This window comes from Ranitomeya imitator, chromosome 4 (assembly GCF_032444005.1).
Source record: "Ranitomeya imitator isolate aRanImi1 chromosome 4, aRanImi1.pri, whole genome shotgun sequence".
In the NCBI taxonomy this organism is placed as follows: domain Eukaryota; kingdom Metazoa; phylum Chordata; class Amphibia; order Anura; family Dendrobatidae; genus Ranitomeya; species Ranitomeya imitator.
This window is the reverse complement of record NC_091285.1, coordinates 427,182,035-427,201,488: the sequence shown is the minus strand read 5'-3', so window position 1 is coordinate 427,201,488 and position 19,454 is coordinate 427,182,035. Positions and strand designations below refer to the sequence as shown.

The 19,454-nt window shown below is 45.1% G+C and overlaps 1 protein-coding gene across 2 annotated transcripts in view; it reads left to right on the top strand.

Moving 5' to 3' along the window:
* The window catches only part of LOC138676320 (hematopoietic lineage cell-specific protein-like), a 60,669-nt gene extending 59,150 nt beyond the window's left edge, over positions 1-1,519 (top strand). For both annotated transcript variants that reach the window (XM_069765503.1, XM_069765504.1), the window contains exon 16: positions 1,120-1,519. In XM_069765503.1, the coding sequence (XP_069621604.1) occupies positions 1,120-1,256 (137 nt within the window). In that variant the 3' untranslated portion in view covers positions 1,257-1,519. The remainder of the gene's footprint in view (positions 1-1,119) is intronic.
* The last annotated feature ends 17,935 nt before the right edge of the window (positions 1,520-19,454 follow it).

Sequence of the window (19,454 nt, the reverse complement as noted above, 5' to 3'; positions counted from 1 at the left end):
TTGAAATCTATCAGTCTAGATAAGGTTGTAAAGCCATTTCTAAAGCTTTGGGACTCCAGTGAACCAGGAATGGTTGGCAGACCAATAATACCCCAAGAGCGCAGTGCCGACTCATCCAAGAGGTCACAAAAGACCCCACAACAACATCCAAAAACCTGCAGGCCTCACTTGCCTCAGTTATGGTCAGTATTCATGACTCCATCATAAGAAAGAGACTAGGCAAAAATGGTCTGCATGGCAGAGTTCCAAGATGATAACCACTGCTTAGAAATAAGAACATAAAGGCTTGCCTCAGTTTTGTCAGAAAACATCTTGATGATCCCGAAGACTTTTTGGGGAATACTCTGTAGACTGATAAGACAAAACTTGAACTTTTTGGAAGGTGTATGTCCCGTTACATCTGACATAGAAGTAACACAGCATTTCAGAAAGGGAACATCATACCAACAGTAAAATATGGTGTGGTAGTGTGATGGTCTGGGGCTGTTATGCTGATTGATTACATAGAAGACTTGCTGTGGTAAATGGAACCATGAATTCTACTGTCTACCAAAAAATCCTGAAGGAGAATGTTCAGCCATCTGTTTGTGACCTCAAGCTGAAGTGCACTTGTTTTATGCAGCACTACAATGATCCAAAACACCACAGCAAGTCCACCTCTAAATGGCTTAAAAAAAACATGAGATGAGATGTGTGGCATGACCTTAAAAAGGTGGTTCATGCTCGGAAACCCTCAAATGTGCCTGAATTACAGCTCTTTTGCAAAGATGAGTAGGCCAAAATTCCTCCAAAGCATTGTAAAAGGCTCATTGCCAGTTATCGCAAACACTTAATTGCTGTTGTTGCTGATAAGGGTTGCCCAACCAGTTATTAGGTTTAGGGTACAATCACTTTTTCACACAGGGATCTGTGGATTTGGATTTCTTTTCCCTTAATAATAAAGACCTTAATTTAAATAATAATTAAATTTGTTTGGTGATCTGAAACTTTTAAGTGTGACTAACATGCAAACTGCAGATATGTATAATAACAAAATAGACTTGTGGAATTTAAGACATTTCTAAGAATATATTTCAAGTGATTGCAGATTGAATAAATATATTGGCTTGTGCTTCATAGGTGGAGACGATGAGATCTCATTTCAACCTCAGGACCTTATCACAGATATTGAGATGATTGATGAGGGCTGGTGGAGTGGATGCTGCAGAGGACACCGTGGGCTCTTCCCTGCTAATTATGTTGAGCTTATGCAGTGATACGTTAAATTTGTTATTACGTGCTTTAAAGTGAAAGTCTCAAATACTGCATAAAGCTTTGCATGAAACAAAGATTCCAAGTGTCAAAGACCAGAACACAGAATTGCAGAATGTAGAAGGAAATAATGATGACTGTATGGCTCAACTCCAAACCACTAACATGTACTTTTATTAAACCAAATTCCTGCTCTGTTATTGTGATCACCTGTAATCTTCCACATTGTCGACTTTCATAATCTATCAGAATAAAGTTGTAAAGTTAAGGTGTTGTGTATTTCCTAGGCTGTTACAGTTGCAACTTGCAATCAAAATGATTCACCTGCAATATAAATTCTGTTCATTAACAAAATTTATAAACGTTCTGATGTTTGCAATAAACTAATCAAACAAGAACAATTTAAGTTGCTCAACATGACTAACATAAGTAGATTCCACAATTTCAGAACAAAATTTCAGTTTTACTGACTACTTCACTCTCAGAGTTATTCAACAGTTTCATGATAAGCATCTCTAGTACTTAGTAGAACACAATTTTACTATTGTCACTTGCAGCAAACGTGATGCATAGTCAGATAGCCGCTTCTGGCAGCGATTCATGAATTCCTCACGGGCAATGGCCTTCAGTTCACAAAGACCCTTCAGTTCACTAATATCCTTGTGTTTTAATGGTACAAAAAGTTAAGACACGAGGTCATTGTTTTGCACAAACAAGGAAAGTGATACAAAATGATAGTAAAGGCATTAAATGTTCCTAGAGATACAGTTGGAAGCATAGTTCACAAGGTTAAAGGGACAATGACTGCACTACTTGGATGTGGAGGAAAGAGGAAGCTGTCACACGGATGCCACCAGATTTCTGAGAATGCGGGTGGTCAAAAAACCTTAAGTGACTGCCAAAGGTTTGACACAAGATTTATAGCAGCAGTTAGAGATTTTCAAAAACAAAAGTGGAACTTTTCAGGTATATAGAATAGCAGTTTGACTGAAGGAGGAAGAATGCAGCATATGCTGAAAATAACACCCTGCCTACAGTGAAGCATGGTGGTGGATAGGTGATGCTCTGGGGCAGCTTTGCTTCCTCTGACACTGGAAACCTGCATTGTGTGGCAGACAAGATGGATTCCATCAGGTATTAGGACATCCTAGAAGAAAACATCATGCCTTCTCTGCAGAAGCTAAAATGTGGGCATCATTGGACACTTCAATAGGACAATGATATTAAACATATCTCAAAATCGACCAGAGGTATGATTTCAGAAGAAGTCCTGGAAGATATTGGAGTGGCAGTCATAGTCACCTAATTTGCACAAAATAAAACACCTGGTGGGAATTAAAGAAAGCAGTTTCAGCATGCAAACTCAAGAATAATAGTGATCTGGAGGCCATTGCCCATGAGAAATGAGCTAAGATTTTTCATGAATGCTGCCAGAAGCTGGCTGTGCATAATGAAGAGGATGAATAATTCTAAGACTGCATGAGTTATTGCCGACTGAAAAGATGGTAATAAATTGCAAGCTTTCGAGACTACATACGTCTCTTCATCAGGCAAAGACTAAAACAAATTCTGAAGTTCTATGTTGTGCATAAATATGTGATTCTTCAGAATTTGTTTTAGTCTTTGCCTGATGAAGAGACGTATGTAGTCTCGAAAGCTTGCAATTTATTACCATCTTTTCAGTTGGCCATTAAAAGGTATCAACCACTGAGGACTCTCAATTCTAAATATTTTTCTATCTACTGGCTAACACGGTACCAAGATATATTTCTTTCCTGAGTTATTGCCAGCATTTTGTGTTGAATTTGAAGAAACAATTTGTTATCTTAGTTGTTTTGAGGTGTAGAAATTCTTCTTGCTTATTTAATTGCAAACAGCAGAAAGTTTGCAAATTTTGCTAATAAATCTAAACTTCAGTGAGTGATGAATAATTTTGATTGCAACTGTAAATTACATAATATTATATTACATCACAGAATTTGTTAAAAATACCTAGAAACAAAATAATTTTTCTTAATGTGATACATACTTTAATAAATAGTGTAACTATTATCAGAGCTTTTCCTTTCAACCTCTTTTCTAAACTCATTACTGTATTGAACTAATCTTCCAGGTACCTTCACACTTTAGTTTACTTTTAATGCTGAAATTTATATCCCGTCACATAACATGTACTTTGGCTTAGGGTTGAGCGACCTTGACCTTTTTAGAGTCGAGTCGTGTTTCGCGAAACCCGACTATTTTAGAAGTCGAGTCGAGTGGAATCGGCCGATTATGGCGAAAAGTCAGGTATCGCCCGAAACACGAAACCCAATGCAAGTCAATGGGGGAGCATAGTCGGCAGTGAGTGGAGGCCAGGAAAACACCTACACTGCCCATTTTAATGGCAAAAACATCCATTCTTGTTACAGAAGCTTGTCAATCGTAATTTACCTTATAATAATTGGAAGGCATTTGAAATTGGGGGTCATTTGGCTAAAGTTGTGGGGGGTAGGGCTGGTTCAAGTAATTAGTGGGCCCAGTAAATCTGGACCACGTCACGGCAGTGGAGCAGGGAGAGGTAAGTATTTCAACTTTGCAAGTGCTGTGATCCTGAGCAAGCAGGGGGGGCCCACTCGTTGGCATTGGCACTGGCACAGGGCCCCTCAAAGTACAGCGGTGTGTTTGCACGGCGGGGGCGCCTCCCACCGGCAGCAACACTTTTGCGTACTATGAGAGGCCCTGTGCCAGTGACGTCGCCAACTAGTATTCCTCCCCCCACCTGATGAAGGAACCTGCACTTTCATCTGCACCTTCCTCTTTGTCCCCGTGTAAGGTGGTATGGTATGCGGGAAGAGGAACCTGACTTTCAGCAGGGTCACAATCTTGCTGTGTCTATCACTGGCTAGGCAATGGGCAGGGTGAGGAGGAAACACAGATATAGGCCCAAAGAATAAAGTTGGTTAAATGCAGTTCAAAATTGGTAACACAGGACTAACCAGGGGGCATTGCAGTGGAGGACAACTGGAATGAGAGGCTGACACAGAGAGTAGGCCCAAATCAGTAAGTAGTCGAAATGCAGTTCAAAATTGGCAACCGTAGTAAACAGGCGGCACAGCTTTGTTCAGTGGAGGAGAACAGCAAGGAGTGGCAGACACCGATAGTAGGCCCCAACCCAACTAGTAGGCCAAATGCAGTCTAACATTAACAACTACTTAACGAGAGCCTGAAAATGGAATTTCAGGACAGGAAACCAGGAGAACAGCAAGGAGTGGCAGACACCGATAGTAGGCCCCAAACCAACTAGTACGCCAAATGCAGTTGTTCCATTTAACCACAATTTAATGAGAGCCTGAAGATAGAAGTTCAGGAAAGGCAACCTGGAGAACACCTTGGAGTGTAACACACCATCTCTCTACACCCCATACCCAATTTGTAGGCCTAATGCAGGGTAGTTTCCAACAACTACTAAACGAGAGCCGGAAGATCGAAGCTCAGGAAAGGCAACCTGTAGAACACCTTGGAGTGGAACACACCATCTCTCTACACCCCATACCCAATTTGTAGGCCTAATGCAGTGTAGTTTCCAACAACTACTAAACGAGAGCATGCAGATCGAAGCATTGGCGAGGAAACCTGGGGAACACCTTGGAGTGGAACACACCATCTCTCTACACCCCATACCCAATTTGTAGGCCTAATGCAGTGTAGTTTCCAACAACTACTAAACGAGAGCATGAAGATCGAAGCATTGGCGAGGAAACCTGGGGAACACCTTGGAGTGGAAGACACCATCTCTCTACACCCCATACCCAATTTGTAGGCCTAATGCAGTGTAGTTTCCAACGACTACTAAACAAGAGCATGAAGATCGAAGCATTGGCGAGGAAACCTGGGGAACACCTTGGAGTGGAACACACCATCTCTCTACACCCCATACCCAATTTGTAGGCCTAATGCAGTGTAGTTTCCAAGAACTACTAAACGAGAGCCGGAAGATCGAAGCTCAGGAAAGGCAACCTGGAGAACACCTTGGAGTGGAACACACCATCTCTCTACACCCCATACCCAATTTGTAGGCCTAATGCAGCGTAGTTTCCAACAACTACTAAACGAGAGCATGAAGATCGAAGCAATGGAGAGGAAACCTGGGGAACACCTTGGAGTGGAACACACCACCTCTCTACACCCTGTACCCAATTTGTAGGCCTAATGCAGTGTAGTTTCCAACAACTACTAAACGAGAGCATGAAGATCGAAGCAATGGAGAGGAAACCTGGGGAACAGCTTGGAGTGGAACACACCATCTCTCTACATCCCATACCCAATTTGTAGGCCTAATGCAGTGTAGTTTCCAACAACTACTAAACGAGAGCATTAAGATTGAAGCAATGGCGAGGAAACCTGGGGAACACCTTGGAGTGGAACACACCATCTCTCTACACCCCATACCCAATTTGTAGGCCTAATGCAGTGTAGTTTTCTACAACTACTAAACGAGAGTCGGAAGACCGAAGCAATGTGGACGAAACCTGGGGAACACCTTGGAGTGGAGCACACCATCTCTCTACACCCCATACCCAATTTGTAGGCCTAATGCAGTGTAGTTTCCAAGAACTACTAAACGAGAGCCGGAAGATCGAAGCTCAGGAAAGGCAACCTGGAGAACACCTTGGAGTGGAACACACCATCTCTCTACACCTCATACCCAATTTGTAGGCCTAATGCAGTGTAGTTTCCAACAACTACTAAACGAGAGCATGAAGATCGAAGCAATGGAGAGGAAACCTGGGGAACACCTTGGAGTGGAACACACCATCTCTCTACACCCCATACCCAATTTGTAGGCCTAATGCAGTGTAGTTTCCAACAACTACTAAACGAGAGCATTAAGATCGAAGCAATGGCGAGGAAACCTGGGGCACACCTTGGGGAGGCAGACACCGTTAGTAGGCCCTACCAAAGTTGTACCCCCAATGCAGTTTTCAAATTCCTAGAGGCTGAAAACAAGACTATTGACGCTCAGCTTTTTTCAAAGGAACACAGCTGAATTGAGTGGCGCAGACAGACACAGGTAGTAGGACTTAACCCAAAAATGTGGCTCACTGCAGCTTAAAAAAGTTACAGGGGTACACAAGCAGCAGTGCTCTGGGCAGTGGAGGACAATTTCAATAGTGGACCGCAGACAGACTTTGTACGCCTACTATTAAAAAAAGGATGCTCTATGCAATTAAAAATAGGTTCCAGGGGTCCACGGGCAGCAGTGGTGTGGTCAGTGGACGAGTATTGGAAGGAGGGACCGCAGACAGGCGTAGTAGGCCTAACATAACAAAATTAGGCTGTAGACACTATAAAATTGGTTCCAGGGGTACACGGGCAGCAGTGGTGTGGTCAGCGGAGGAAAATTGGAATTAGGGACTGCAGACAGACTTTGTAGGCTGTCCCCTGTGGACCATGCATCCAACACATTAACCCAGTGCGCCGTAATGGACACGTAACTTTTTGTGGACATGCCTACTGGTCCATGCGTCTCTTGTCAGGTGCACCTTTCTACTGTTTGATTGCCTGAGTGCTATGACAATGCAGACTTTTTCATGCCGGTGGAGGGCTGGGATGGCTTTTCTCGCAAAAGAAATGTCGACTGGGTAGCTTGAACCGTTGCACAGCGTAGTTCATCTGAGCTTTCTAAATATAAAACAAAGAAAAAAAGGAGGCTACATGCACTTTCAGCTGGGTTCCAGGGGTACACGGCCAGCATTGGTCTGGTCAGTGGAGAACTATTGGAAGGAAGGACCGCAGACACGCTTCGAAGGCCTAACATAATAACAGATGGCTGTAGGCAATGTTAAATTGGTTCCAGGGGTACACGGGCAGCAGTGGTGTGGTCAGTGGAGGCCTAGTGGAAGGAGTGACCGCAGACAGGCATCGAAGGCCTAACATAATAACACATTGCTGTTGGCAATTTTAAATTGGTTCCAGGGGAACACGGGCAGCAGTGGCCTGGTCAGTGTAGTAGTAGTAGACAGAACGGACCGCAGACAGGCATCGAAGGCCTAAAATAAAAAAATTGGGCTGGCTGTAGGCAATTTTAAATTGGTTCCAGGGGTACACGGGCAGCAGTGGTGTGGTCAGTGGAGGCCTAGTGGAAGGAGTGACCGCAGACAGGCATCGAAGGCCTAACATAATAACACATTGCTGTTGGCAATTTTAAATTGGTTCCGGGGGAACACGGGCAGCAGTGGCCTGGTCAGTGTAGTAGTAGTAGAAAGAACGGACCGCAGACAGGCATCGAAGGCCTAAAATAAAAAAATTGGGCTGGCTGTAGGCAATTTTAAATTGGTTCCAGGGGTACACGGGCAGCAGTGGTGTGGTCAGTGGAGGCCTAGTGGAAGGAGTGACCGCAGACAGGCATCGAAGGCCTAACATAATAACACATTGCTGTTGGCAATTTTAAATTGGTTCCAGGGGAACACGGGCAGCAGTGGCCTGGTCAGTGTAGTAGTAGTAGAAAGAACGGACCGCAGACAGGCATCGAAGGCCTAAAATAAAAAAATTGGGCTGGCTGTAGGCAATTTTAACTTGGTTCCAGGGGTACACGGGCAGCAGTGGTGTGGTCAGTGGAGGCCTAGTGGAAGGAGTGACCGCAGACAGGCATCGAAGGCCTAACATAATAACACATGGCTGTAGGCAATTTTAAATTGGTTCCGTGGGTACACGGGCAGCAGTGGTGTGGTCAGTGGAGGCCTAGTGCAAGGAGGGACCGCAGACAGGCTTCGAAGGCCTAACATAAAAAAATAGGGCTGTTGGCAATTTAAAATTGGTTCCAGGGGTACACGGGCAGCAGTGGTCTGGTCAGTGTAGTAGTAGTAGAAATAAGGGACTGCAGACAGGCTTCGAAGGCCTAACATAACAAAATTGGGCTGTTGGCAATTTAAAATTGGTTCCAGGGGTACACGGGCAGCAGTACAATGGTCAGTGGAGGCCTAGTGGAAGGAGGGACCGCAGACAGGCTTCGAAGGCCTAACATAACAAAAATGTCAATACAATGGTAATGTCAGTGCCAGGCATTGAAGGATGTCAGCGCATAGACTAAACATTGGTGGAGCTGTGAGAGATAATTTTGCAAGTGGTAGAGCACTGTTTGAGCTGGGGGGGGGAACTGTCTTGTGGCCGGCGGTACAGGCCCAGGGCCCCTCATATTACAACGGTGTGTCTGACGTTGGGTGCGCACCACCACCGCCAGAGACACTTTATTGTACTATGAGGGACCCAGTGGCAGTGCCGTCGACCAAAAGCAGGCACACCCACCTCTTCAGAAAAAAAACAGCACTCTCACGGGTGCTGGCGCCAAGTGGCGATACCACGGCCCCGTGTGGGGAGTTTGGCCATTTAGGGAGGTGTAAACATGTCGTATGCTGGACAATCAGGTGCAGCAAATTACGATATTGGAAAAGTCATTCATAATAGTCCACAGGCAAGACCTTTTCATAGGAAAGCTAGGTGTCAGCCGGGCAAGGTGGGGCAAAAGATTTCGAAATCCAGTTGTGGTTCATTTTAATGAAGGTTAGATCATCTACATTTTGGGTAGCCAGACGAGTCCTTTTTTCTGTTAGTATTGAACCTGCAGCACTGAATACTCTTTCTGATAGGACACTAGCTGCCGGGCAAGCAAGCTCCTGCAATGCATATTCTGCCAATTCTGGCCAGGTGTCTAATTTGGATGCCCAGTAATCAAATGGGAATGACGGTTGAGGGAGAACGTCGATAAGGGATGAAAAATAGTTTGTAACCATACTGGACAAATGTTGTCTCCTGTCACTTTGAATTGATGCTGCAGTACCTGTCCTGTCTGCGGTCATAGCAAAATCACTCCACAACCTGGTCAGAAAACCCCCCTGGCCAACGCCACTTCTGATTTCTGCCCCTCTAACACCTCTGGTCTGCTGGCCCCTGCAGCTCGTGTGAGAACGATCACGGGCGCTGTGTGCAGGGAATGCCAGAAGCAAACGGTTAACAAGAGTTGATTGTTTGGTTGCTAATATTATTTCCAAGTTGTCATGTGGCATTATATTTTGCAATTTGCCTTTATAGCGAGGATCAAGGAGGCAGGCCAACCAGTAATCGTCATCGTTCATCATTTTAGTAATGCGTGTGTCCCTTTTGAGGATACGTAAGGCATAATCCGCCATGTGGGCCAAAGTTCCAGTTCTCAAATCTGCAGTTGTGCTTGGTTGAGGGGCAGTTTCAGGCAAATCCACGTCACTTGTGTCCCTCCAAAAACCAGAACCCGGCCTTGCCGCGCCAACAATTTCCAGTGGCCCCGGAAAAGCTTCCTCATTAAAAATATCATCATCCCCATCATCCTCCTCGTCCTCCTCCTCCTCTTCTTCGCCCGCTACCTCGTCCTGTACACTGCCCTGGCCAGACAATGGCTGACTGTCATCAAGGTTTTCCTCTTCCTCAGCTGCAGACGCCTGATCCTTTATGTGCGTCAAACTTTGCATCAGCAGACGCATTAGGGGGATGCTCATGCTTATTATGGCGTTGTCTGCACTAACCAGCCGTGTGCATTCCTCAAAACACTGAAGGACTTGACACATGTCTTGAATCTTCGACCACTGCACACCTGACAACTCCATGTCTGCCATCCTACTGCCAGCCCGTGTATGTGTATCCTCCCACAAAAACATAACAGCCCGCCTCTGTTCGCACAGTCTCTGAAGCATGTGCAGTGTTGAGTTCCACCTTGTTGCAACGTCTATGATTAGGCGATGCTGGGGAAGGTTCAAAGAACGCTGATAGGTCTGCATACGGCTGGAGTGTACGGGCGAACGGCGGATATGTGAGCAAAGTCCACGCACTTTGAGGAGCAGGTCGGATAACCCCGGATAACTTTTCAGGAAGCACTGCACCACCAGGTTTAAGGTGTGAGCCAGGCAAGGAATGTGTTTCAGTTGGGAAAGGGAGATGGCAGCCATGAAATTCCTTCCGTTATCACTCACTACCTTGCCTGCCTCAAGATCTACAGTGCCCAGCCACGACTGCGTTTCTTTCTGCAAGAACTCGGACAGAACGTCCGCGGTGTGTCTGTTGTCACCCAAACACTTCATAGCCAATACAGCCTGCTGACGTTTGCCAGTAGCTGCCCCATAATGGGAGACCTGGTGTGCAACAGTGGCAGCTGCGGATGGAGTGGTTGTGCGACTGCGGTCTGTGGACGAGCTCTCGCTTCTGCAGGAGGACGAGGAGGAGGAGGGGGTGCGAACGGCTACAGCCAACTGTTTCCTAGACCGTGGGCTAGGCAGAACTGTCCCAAAATTGCTGTCCCCTGTGGACCCTGCATCCACAACATTCACCCAGTGTGCCGTGATGGACACTTAACGTCCCTGGCCATGCCTACTGGTCCATGCATCTGTTGTCAGGTGCACCTTTGTGCTCACAGATTGCCTGAGTGCATGGACGATGCGCTCTTTAACATGCTGGTGGAGGGCTGGGATGGCTTTTCTGGAAAAAAAGTGTCGACTGGGTAGCTCGTAGCGTGGTACAGCGTAGTCCATCAGGGCTTTGAAAGCTTCGCTTTCAACTAACCGGTAGGGCATCATCTCTAACGAGATTAGTCTAGCTATGTGGGCGTTCAAACCCTGTGTACGCGGATGCGAGGCTAAGTACTTCCTTTTTCTAACCATAGTCTCATGTAGGGTGAGCTGGACTGGAGAGGTGGAGATCGTGGAACTAGCAGGGGTGCCGGTGGACATGGCAGACTGAGAGAAGGTGGGAGATGGTATTGTTGCCGCCGGTGCCCTAGATGCAGTGTTTCCTACTACAAAACTGGTGATTCCCTGACCCTGACTGCTTTGGCCTGGCAAAGAAACCTGCACAGATACTGCAGGTGGTGCGGAAAATGGTGGCCCTACACTGCCGGAAGGGATGTTGCGTTGATGACTAGCTTCATTGGCCGAGGGTGCTACAACCTTAAGGGACGTTTGGTAGTTAGTCCAAGCTTGCAAATGCATGGTGGTTAAATGTCTATGCATGCAACTTGTATTGAGACTTTTCAGATTCTGCCCTCTGCTTAAGGTAGTTGAACATTTTTGACAGATGACTTTGCGCTGATCAATTGGATGTTGTTTAAAAAAATGCCAGACTGCACTCTTTCTAGCATCGGATACCTTTTCAGGCATTGCAGACTGAGCTTTAACCGGATGGCCACGCTGTCCTCCAACAGGTTTTGGCTTTGCCACGCGTTTTGGGCAAGATACGGGCCCGGCAGATGGAACCTGTTGCGATGTTGATGCCTGCTGCGGCCCCTCCTCCTCCGCTTCAGAACTGCTGCCGCCTGCACCCTGTTCCCCCAATGGCTGCCAATCGGGGTCAAGAACTGGGTCATCTATTACCTCTTCTTGTAGCTCGTGTGCAACTTCGTCTGTGTCACCGTGTCGGTCGGTGGTATAGCGTTCGTGATGGGGCAACATAGTCTCATCAGGGTCTGATTCTTGATCATTACCCTGCGAGGGCAATGTTGTGGTCTGAGTCAAAGGACCAGCATAGTAGTCTGGCTGTGGCTGTGCATCAGTGCACTCCATGTCAGATTCAACTTGTAATGGGCATGGACTGTTAACTGCTTCACTTTCTAAGCCAGGGACGGTATGTGTAAAGAGCTCCATGGAGTAACCCATTGTGTCTCCTGCTGCATTCTTCTCTGTTGTTGTTTTTGCTGAAGAGGACAAGGAAGCGACTTGTCCCTGACCGTGAACATCCACTAACGATGCGCTGCTTTTACATTTACCAGTTTCACGAGAGGAGGCAAAAGAGCTAGAGGCTGAGTCAGCAAGATAAGCCAAAACTTGCTCTTGCTGCTCCGGCTTTAAAAGCGGTTTTCCTACTCCCAGAAAAGGGAGCGTTCGAGGCCTTGTGTAGCCAGACGATGAACCTGGCTCCACAGCTCCAGACTTAGGTGCAATATTTTTTTTCCCACGACCACATGATGCTCCACCACTACCACTACCCTCATTACCAGCTGACAACGAACGCCCCCGGCCACGACCTCTTCCACCAGACTTCCTCATTGTTTTAAAAACGTAACCAAACTAACGGTATTTGTTGCTGTCACACAACTTACACGGTGAGCTATAACTTCAGTATGATTTAGCTACCCCTTTACAGGTGGGTGAGACCGCAAGGAAAATCAGGCACAATGTTACACACTCTGTTTTTGGTGGCAACAAATGAGAGAGATGCCACACACGCAGGACTGTCACTGAAGCAAAAATGTAAATATTAATCTCCCACTGATTTGTTTTTTTTTTTTTTTTTCAGGGAGACTTTAGAAAAAAAAATAATAGAATAAAATGATTTTTTAAGGAAGAATTTAGAAACCAAATAAAATAAAATGATTTCTTCAGGGAGAATTTAGAAAACAAATAAAACAAAAAATAGGCTTTCTATGGCCCACTGAGTGAGAGATGACGCACACAGGAGTCAGGAGTGGCACACAAGCCCAGAGGCCAATATTGTTCTCCCAATGATTGATGTAGTGATTTTTTCAGGTAGATTTTGGAACCCAAATCAAGCAAAAAAATAATAGGCTTTCTATGGCCCACAATTGGAGAGAGAGAGAGAGAGATGGCACACCCAGGAGTCAAGACTGGCACACAAGCAGAAAGGGCAATATTAATCTCCCACTGATTTGATTTTTTTTTTTTTTCAGGGAGACTTTAGAAAAAAAAAATAATAAAAAAAAATGATTTTTTCAGGAAGAATTTAGAAACCAAATAAAATAAAATGTTTTTTTCAGGGAGAATTTAGAAAAAAAAAAATAGGCTTTCTATGGCCCACGGAGTGAGAGATGACGCACACAGGAGTCAGGAGTGGCACACAAGCCCAGAGGCCAATATTTATCTCCCACTGATTGATTTAGTGATTTTTTCAGGTAGATTTTGGAACCCAAATCAAGCTAAAAAAATAATAGGCTTTCTATGGCCCACAATTGGAGAGAGAGAGAGAGAGATGGCACACCCAGGAGTCAAGACTGGCACACAAGCAGAAAGGGCAATATTAATCTCCCACTGATTTGATTTTTTTTTTTTTTCAGGGAGACTTTAGAAAAAAAAAAATAATAAAAAAAAATGATTTTTTCAGGAAGAATTTAGAAACCAAATAAAATAAAACGATTTTTTCAGGGAGAATTTAGAAAACAAATAAAACAAAAAATAGGCTTTCTATGGCCCACTGAGTGAGAGATGACGCACACAGGAGTCAGGAGTGGCACACAAGCCCAGAGGCCAATATTGTTCTCCCAATGATTGATGTAGTGATTTTTTCAGGTAGATTTTGGAACCCAAATCAAGCTAAAAAAAATAATAGGCTTTCTATGGCCCACAATTGGAGAGATAGAGAGAGATGGCACACCCAGGAGTCAAGACTGGCACACAAGCAGAAAGGGCAATATTAATCTCCCACTGATTTGATTTTTTTTTTTTTTTTCAGGGAGAATTTAGAAAAAAAAAATAATAAAAAAAAATGATTTTTTCAGGAAGAATTTAGAAACCAAATAAAATAAAACGATTTTTTCAGGGAGAATTTAGAAAACAAATAAAACAAAAAATAGGCTTTCTATGGCCCACTGACTGAGAGATGGCACACACAGGAGTCAGGAGTGGCACACAAGCCCTGAGGCCAATATTTTTCTCCCACTGATTGATGTAGTGATTTTTTCAGGTAGATTTTAGAACCCAAATCAAGCAAAAAAATAAATAGGCTTTCTATGGCCCACTGAGTGAGAGATGGCACAGACAGGGATGGCACTCTAGCAGAAATGCCAATCTTAATCTCCCACCAAAAAAAAAAAAAAAAAAAGGAACTGTCCTTCAATTACTATCTCCCTGCAGTAATCTCAGCCAGGTATGGCAGGCAGCAATAAGGAGTGGACTGATGCACAAATTAAATAAAAAGTGTGGACAAACAAACAAGATAGCTGTGCAGAAAGGAAGGAACAAGAGGATTTGTGCTTTGAAAAAAGCAGTTGGTTTGCACAGCGGCGTACACACAGCAATGCAGCTATCAGGGAGCCTTCTAGGGCAGCCCAATGAGCTACAGCGCTGAGGAAAATAAAAAAAAAAATGTAGCTTCCACTGTCCCTGCACACCGAAGGTGGTGTTGGACAGTGCAAATCGCTACAGCACAAGGGGTTTGGTGGTTAATGGACCCTGCCTAACGCTATCCCTGCTTCTGACGAAGCGGCAGCAACCTCTCCCTAAGCTCAGATCAGCAGCAGTAACATGGCGGTCGGCGGGAACGCCCCTTTATAGCTCCTGTGACGCCGCAGACAGCAAGCCAATCACTGCAATGCCCTTCTCTAAGATGGTGGGGACCAGGACCTATGTCATCACGCTGCCCACACTCTGCGTTTACCTTCATTGGCTGAGAAATGGCGCTTTTCGCGTCATTGAAACGCGACTTTGGCGCGAAAGTCGCGTACCGCATGGCCGACCCCGCACAGGGGTCGGATCAGGTTTCATGAAACCCGACTTTGCTAAAAGTCGGCGACTTTTGAAAATGAACGACCCGTTTCGCTCAACCCTACTTTGGCTGTATTACTATTCTTCCTTTGTTTAGGATACTGAGAAAAATCTGATTTCTAATGAAGGCTAGGAAATTGCAACATGAATTCAAATCTAATTTCACTGAGCCTGATGAATTTGAAAGATATGTGACCAATCATCTAAAATAAACGCAACCAGTTTAGACCATGGAGAAGATTGCATCAACCCAAGAAGATTTGCATGACCTGAAGCAGATCATGCATGTGGGCTTCCTTATACTGCCTTGCAGTTATCAAATCATATGGTATATCACAGCCAATCAGGAGGGACTACGATAACCTGTCTTAAATCAAAAGCAGATAATGCATTAGCCATTTTGTGGTGAATCTGGATAGTGAGAGAACATCACAGTTCATAGCTTAACCACTGAGATAGCGAGAGAAATGAAAAAACAATGCAGAGTATGTGCAGTTAGTGTCCATGACAGCACAAAAATGAAGACAAGGATGTGTGTTAAAGAGAATAATACAGATTTAAATGTTAAGGTACCTTCACACTGAACAACTTAACAACGATATCGCTAGCGATCCGTGACGTTGCAGCGTCCTGGATAGCGATATTGTTGTGTTTGACACGCAGGAGCGATCTGGATCCTGCTGTGACATCGTTGGTCGGAGCAGAAAGGCCAGAACTTTATTTCGTCGCTGGATCTCCCGCTGACATCGCTGAATCGGCGTGTGTGACGCCGATTCAGCGATGTCTTCACTGGCAACCAGGGTAAACATCGGGTTACTAAGCGCAGGGCCGATATTTACCCTGGTTACCAGTGTAAATGTAAAAAAAACCAAACACTACATACTTACATTCCGGTGTCTGTCGCGTCCCCCGGCGTCAGCTTCCCTGCACTGTGTCAGCGCCGGCTGGCCGTAAAGCAGAGCACAGCGGTGACATCACCGCTCTGCTTTACGGCCGGCGCTTACACAGTGCAGGGAAGCGGACGCCGGGGGACGCGAAAGACACCGGAATGTAAGTATGTAGTGTTTTTTTTTTTTTTACATTTACACTGGTAACCTGGGTAAACATCGGGTTACTAAGCGCGGCCCTGCGCTTAGTAACCCGATGTTTACCCTGGTTACCCGGGGACTTCGGCATCGTTGGTCACTGGAGAGCTGTTTGTGTGACAGCTCTCCACCAACCACACAGCGACGCTGCAGCGATCGGCATCGTTGTCTAGATCGCTGCAGCGTCGCTAAATGTGACGGTACCTTTAGGGAAAGAGAAAGGATATCAGATTAAGTCTGAAATAGTCTTTTTAAATGGACTGATTGGCTGCAAGATGCAACTGCTGATCAGTAAATCTTTACCGATTGGTGGTTGTTTTACCCCTTAGTGACAGAGCCAATTTGGTACTTAATGACCAAGCCAATTTTTACATTTCTGACCACTGTCATTTTATGAGGTTATAGCTCTGAAACGCTTCAACGTATCCCACTGCTTCTGAGACTTTTTCATGACATATTGTACTTCATGTTAGTGGTAAAATGTATTTGATTCTTTGATATAACTTGCGTTTATTCATGAAAAAACAGAAATTTGGCAAAAGTTTTGAAAATTTAGCAATTTTCAAACTTTTAATTTATGTACCCTTAACCCCTTCATGACCTTGGGATTTTCCGATTTTCCGTGTTCGTTTTTCGCTCCCCTCCTTCCCAGAGCCATAACTTTTTTATTTTTCCATCAATATGCCCATGAGAGGGCTTATTATTTGTGAAACAAGTTGTACTTTTGAACGACATCATTGGTTTTAGCATGTCATGTACTAGAAAACAGGAGAAAAATTTCAAGTGCGGTGAAATTGCAAAAAAAGTGCAATCCCACACATGTTTTTTGTTTGGCTTTTTTACTAGGTTCACTAAATGCTAAAACTGACCTGCCATTATGATTATCCAGGTCATTACAAGTTCATAGACACCAAACATGTCTAGGTGCTCTTTTATCTAAGTAATGAAAAAAAATTCCAAACTTTGCTAAAAAAAAAAATTTGCGCCATTTTCCAATACCCGTAGCGTCTCCATTTTTCATGATCTGGGTTCGGTTGAGGGCTTATTTTTTGCATAACGAGCTGGCATTTTTAATGATACCATTTTAGTGCATTTTAATGCAATGTCGCGGGTACCAAAAAAACGTAATTCTGGTGTTTCAAATTTTTTTCTCGCTACGCCATTTAGCGATCAGGTTAATCCTTTTATTTTATTGATAGATCGGGTGATTCTGAACACGGCGATACCGAATATGTGTAGGTTTGATTTTTTTTTTTATTGATTTATTTTGAATGGGGCGAACGGGGGGTGATTTAAACTTTTATATTTTTTTATTTTTTTTTCACATTTTTTTACTTTTATTTTTTTACTTTTTCCATGCTTCAATAGCCTCCATGGGAGGCTAGAAGCTGGCACAATTCGATCGGCTCTGCTACATAGCAGCGATCATAAGATCGCTGCTATGTAGCTTAATAACAGGCTTGCTATGAGCGCCGACCACAGGGTGGCGCTCACAGCTAGCCGGGATCAGTAAACATAGAGGTCTCAAGGACCTCTATGGTTACCATTCTGATGCATCGCTGACCTCCGATCATGTGATGGGGGTCAGCGATGCGCTCATTTCCGGTCGGATGGCCGGAAGCGCTGGTTAAATGCCGCTGTCAGCATTTGACAGTGGCATTTAACTAGTTAATAGCGGTGGGTGAATCGCAATTTCACCCGACGCTATTGCGGGCATATGTCAGCTGTTCAAAACAGCTGACATTTCCCGGCTTTAATGCGGGCTCACCGCCGGAGCCCTGCATCAAAGCGGCGGATCTGACCTCGGACGTACTATCCCGTCCGAGGTCAGAAAGGGGTTAATGTAGAAATGCCAATATGTGGCTGTACAGTACTGCTTAGCGACATCGAAAATCAGAACAGAAGGAGCGCTAATTGCCTCCTGCTGCACAAATTTTCCTAGAATAGTCACACTAAACATATAAAAAATCGTTCTGATTCTCACAGTCCATTTTTCTTCAAGTGCCTCTTTATTGTGCATCTTGAAACAGTCACATCGCTAGTTTTCAGAGAGTCCTGTATTTCAGCTGATGTTATTTGTGGGTTTTTTGTTGCATCCCAAATAATTTTCCTGGAAGTTGTCACAGGTCACAGGTGAAGATATTACTAGTGATGAGCAAATATACTAGTAACTCGAGAGTTCCCGAGCATGCTCGGGTGTCCTCCGAGTATTTTTTAGTGCTAGAAGATTTAGTTTTCTTCGCCGCAGCTGAATGATTTACAGCTATTAGCCAGCTTGATTACATGTGGGGATTCCCTAGCAACCAGGCAACCCCCACATGTACCTATCCTAGCTAATAGCTGTAAATCATTCAGCTGAGGCGATGAAAACAAAATCTCCGAGCACTAAAAAATACCCGGAGGTCACTCGAGCGTGCTCGGGAAATCTCGAGTTACGAGTATATTCACTCATTACTAGATATTACCTTTAGTAGCCATTCAAACCCATTTGTGTCAATGAGTCTCCCCCCAGGGCCATGGGGTACTCGGTAACGGGTCCGGTACTTAAAGGCATGTGTCAAGGCAGCAGCGACCCGGTCCATGGCCCTGGGTGCCCATGTTAAAGGGACGGTCTTTAAAGGGGCTAGTTGAATAATAAAAGTTTGTGACGCCACCTGTGGCATTCGATCAGGGGTGAACGATGCTGCCTAGCGGGGTCCACTGGGGTGATGTTATGGCAGCAGGGATGGTATGGCTTCCCACAGGTGTAGCTGGGTCCCCATGGCTCCCGATGTAATAGATGAAGATGGTGATAGATGGTTGCAGCGCCCCAGGGTCCTGGTCGTTGCAGTAATGTCATTCTTCCACCAGGGGGAGTGATATTACGTCTGAAGGCAATAAAGGAGATCTCTTTACCAGGTATCACAAACCACACAACACACTTCACACTCCAGGCCGCCAAGGGGAGCCATGTTTCTATTTATTAAGGCACTCCTCACAATTAGGTAAAACTGGCAGTTTGGACAGGAAGTTGGAGAGAGAAGTGAGCTGGGCTTCACCCAGTGAGCTGCTATCTGAGCTCCTCTCAGGTAGTGGGTCCCTGACAGGGGTGGGATCCTGTCAGAGGCTTAGACAGAAGAATACGGAGCTGCGCCTGCTTACCAATGCGGCAGCATCCACAGAGAGAGACATTGAAGGGAATTGCATTGCTGAGAGTGAGAAACGAAGTCATAGCAAAAGGAGAGGAAACCAGAAGGATTTCTACCCTGTAAAAGGCTGCCTCCTTTCTGAGGCGCAGAAGCCGGTAGCCAGAACACCAAGGGAGTCATTGTCTCCAAGCCTGGCTCCAGAGACCGGCAGGACAGCTAGTTCCATATTAGTTGCCCGACCTTATACCCAGGAGGCACGGTGGCAACTTGTGGGGGCCGGGGCGTGATAGTGTCCCTGTAAAAAACCTCAGGCCATCAGTCATACGGGTTTGTCCTATCCTATCCATCAGGGGGACAGAGAGAAAGAGACTAAACATCTACAATAGTTGGGAGGACCTCACCGAGAAGCTCAGCAGGGAGGGACTACAACACTCAGGCGCTAGAGGAAGGCTGCTGATTTCCACCTGGATAAGGGGACTCTGGATTTGCCTTCA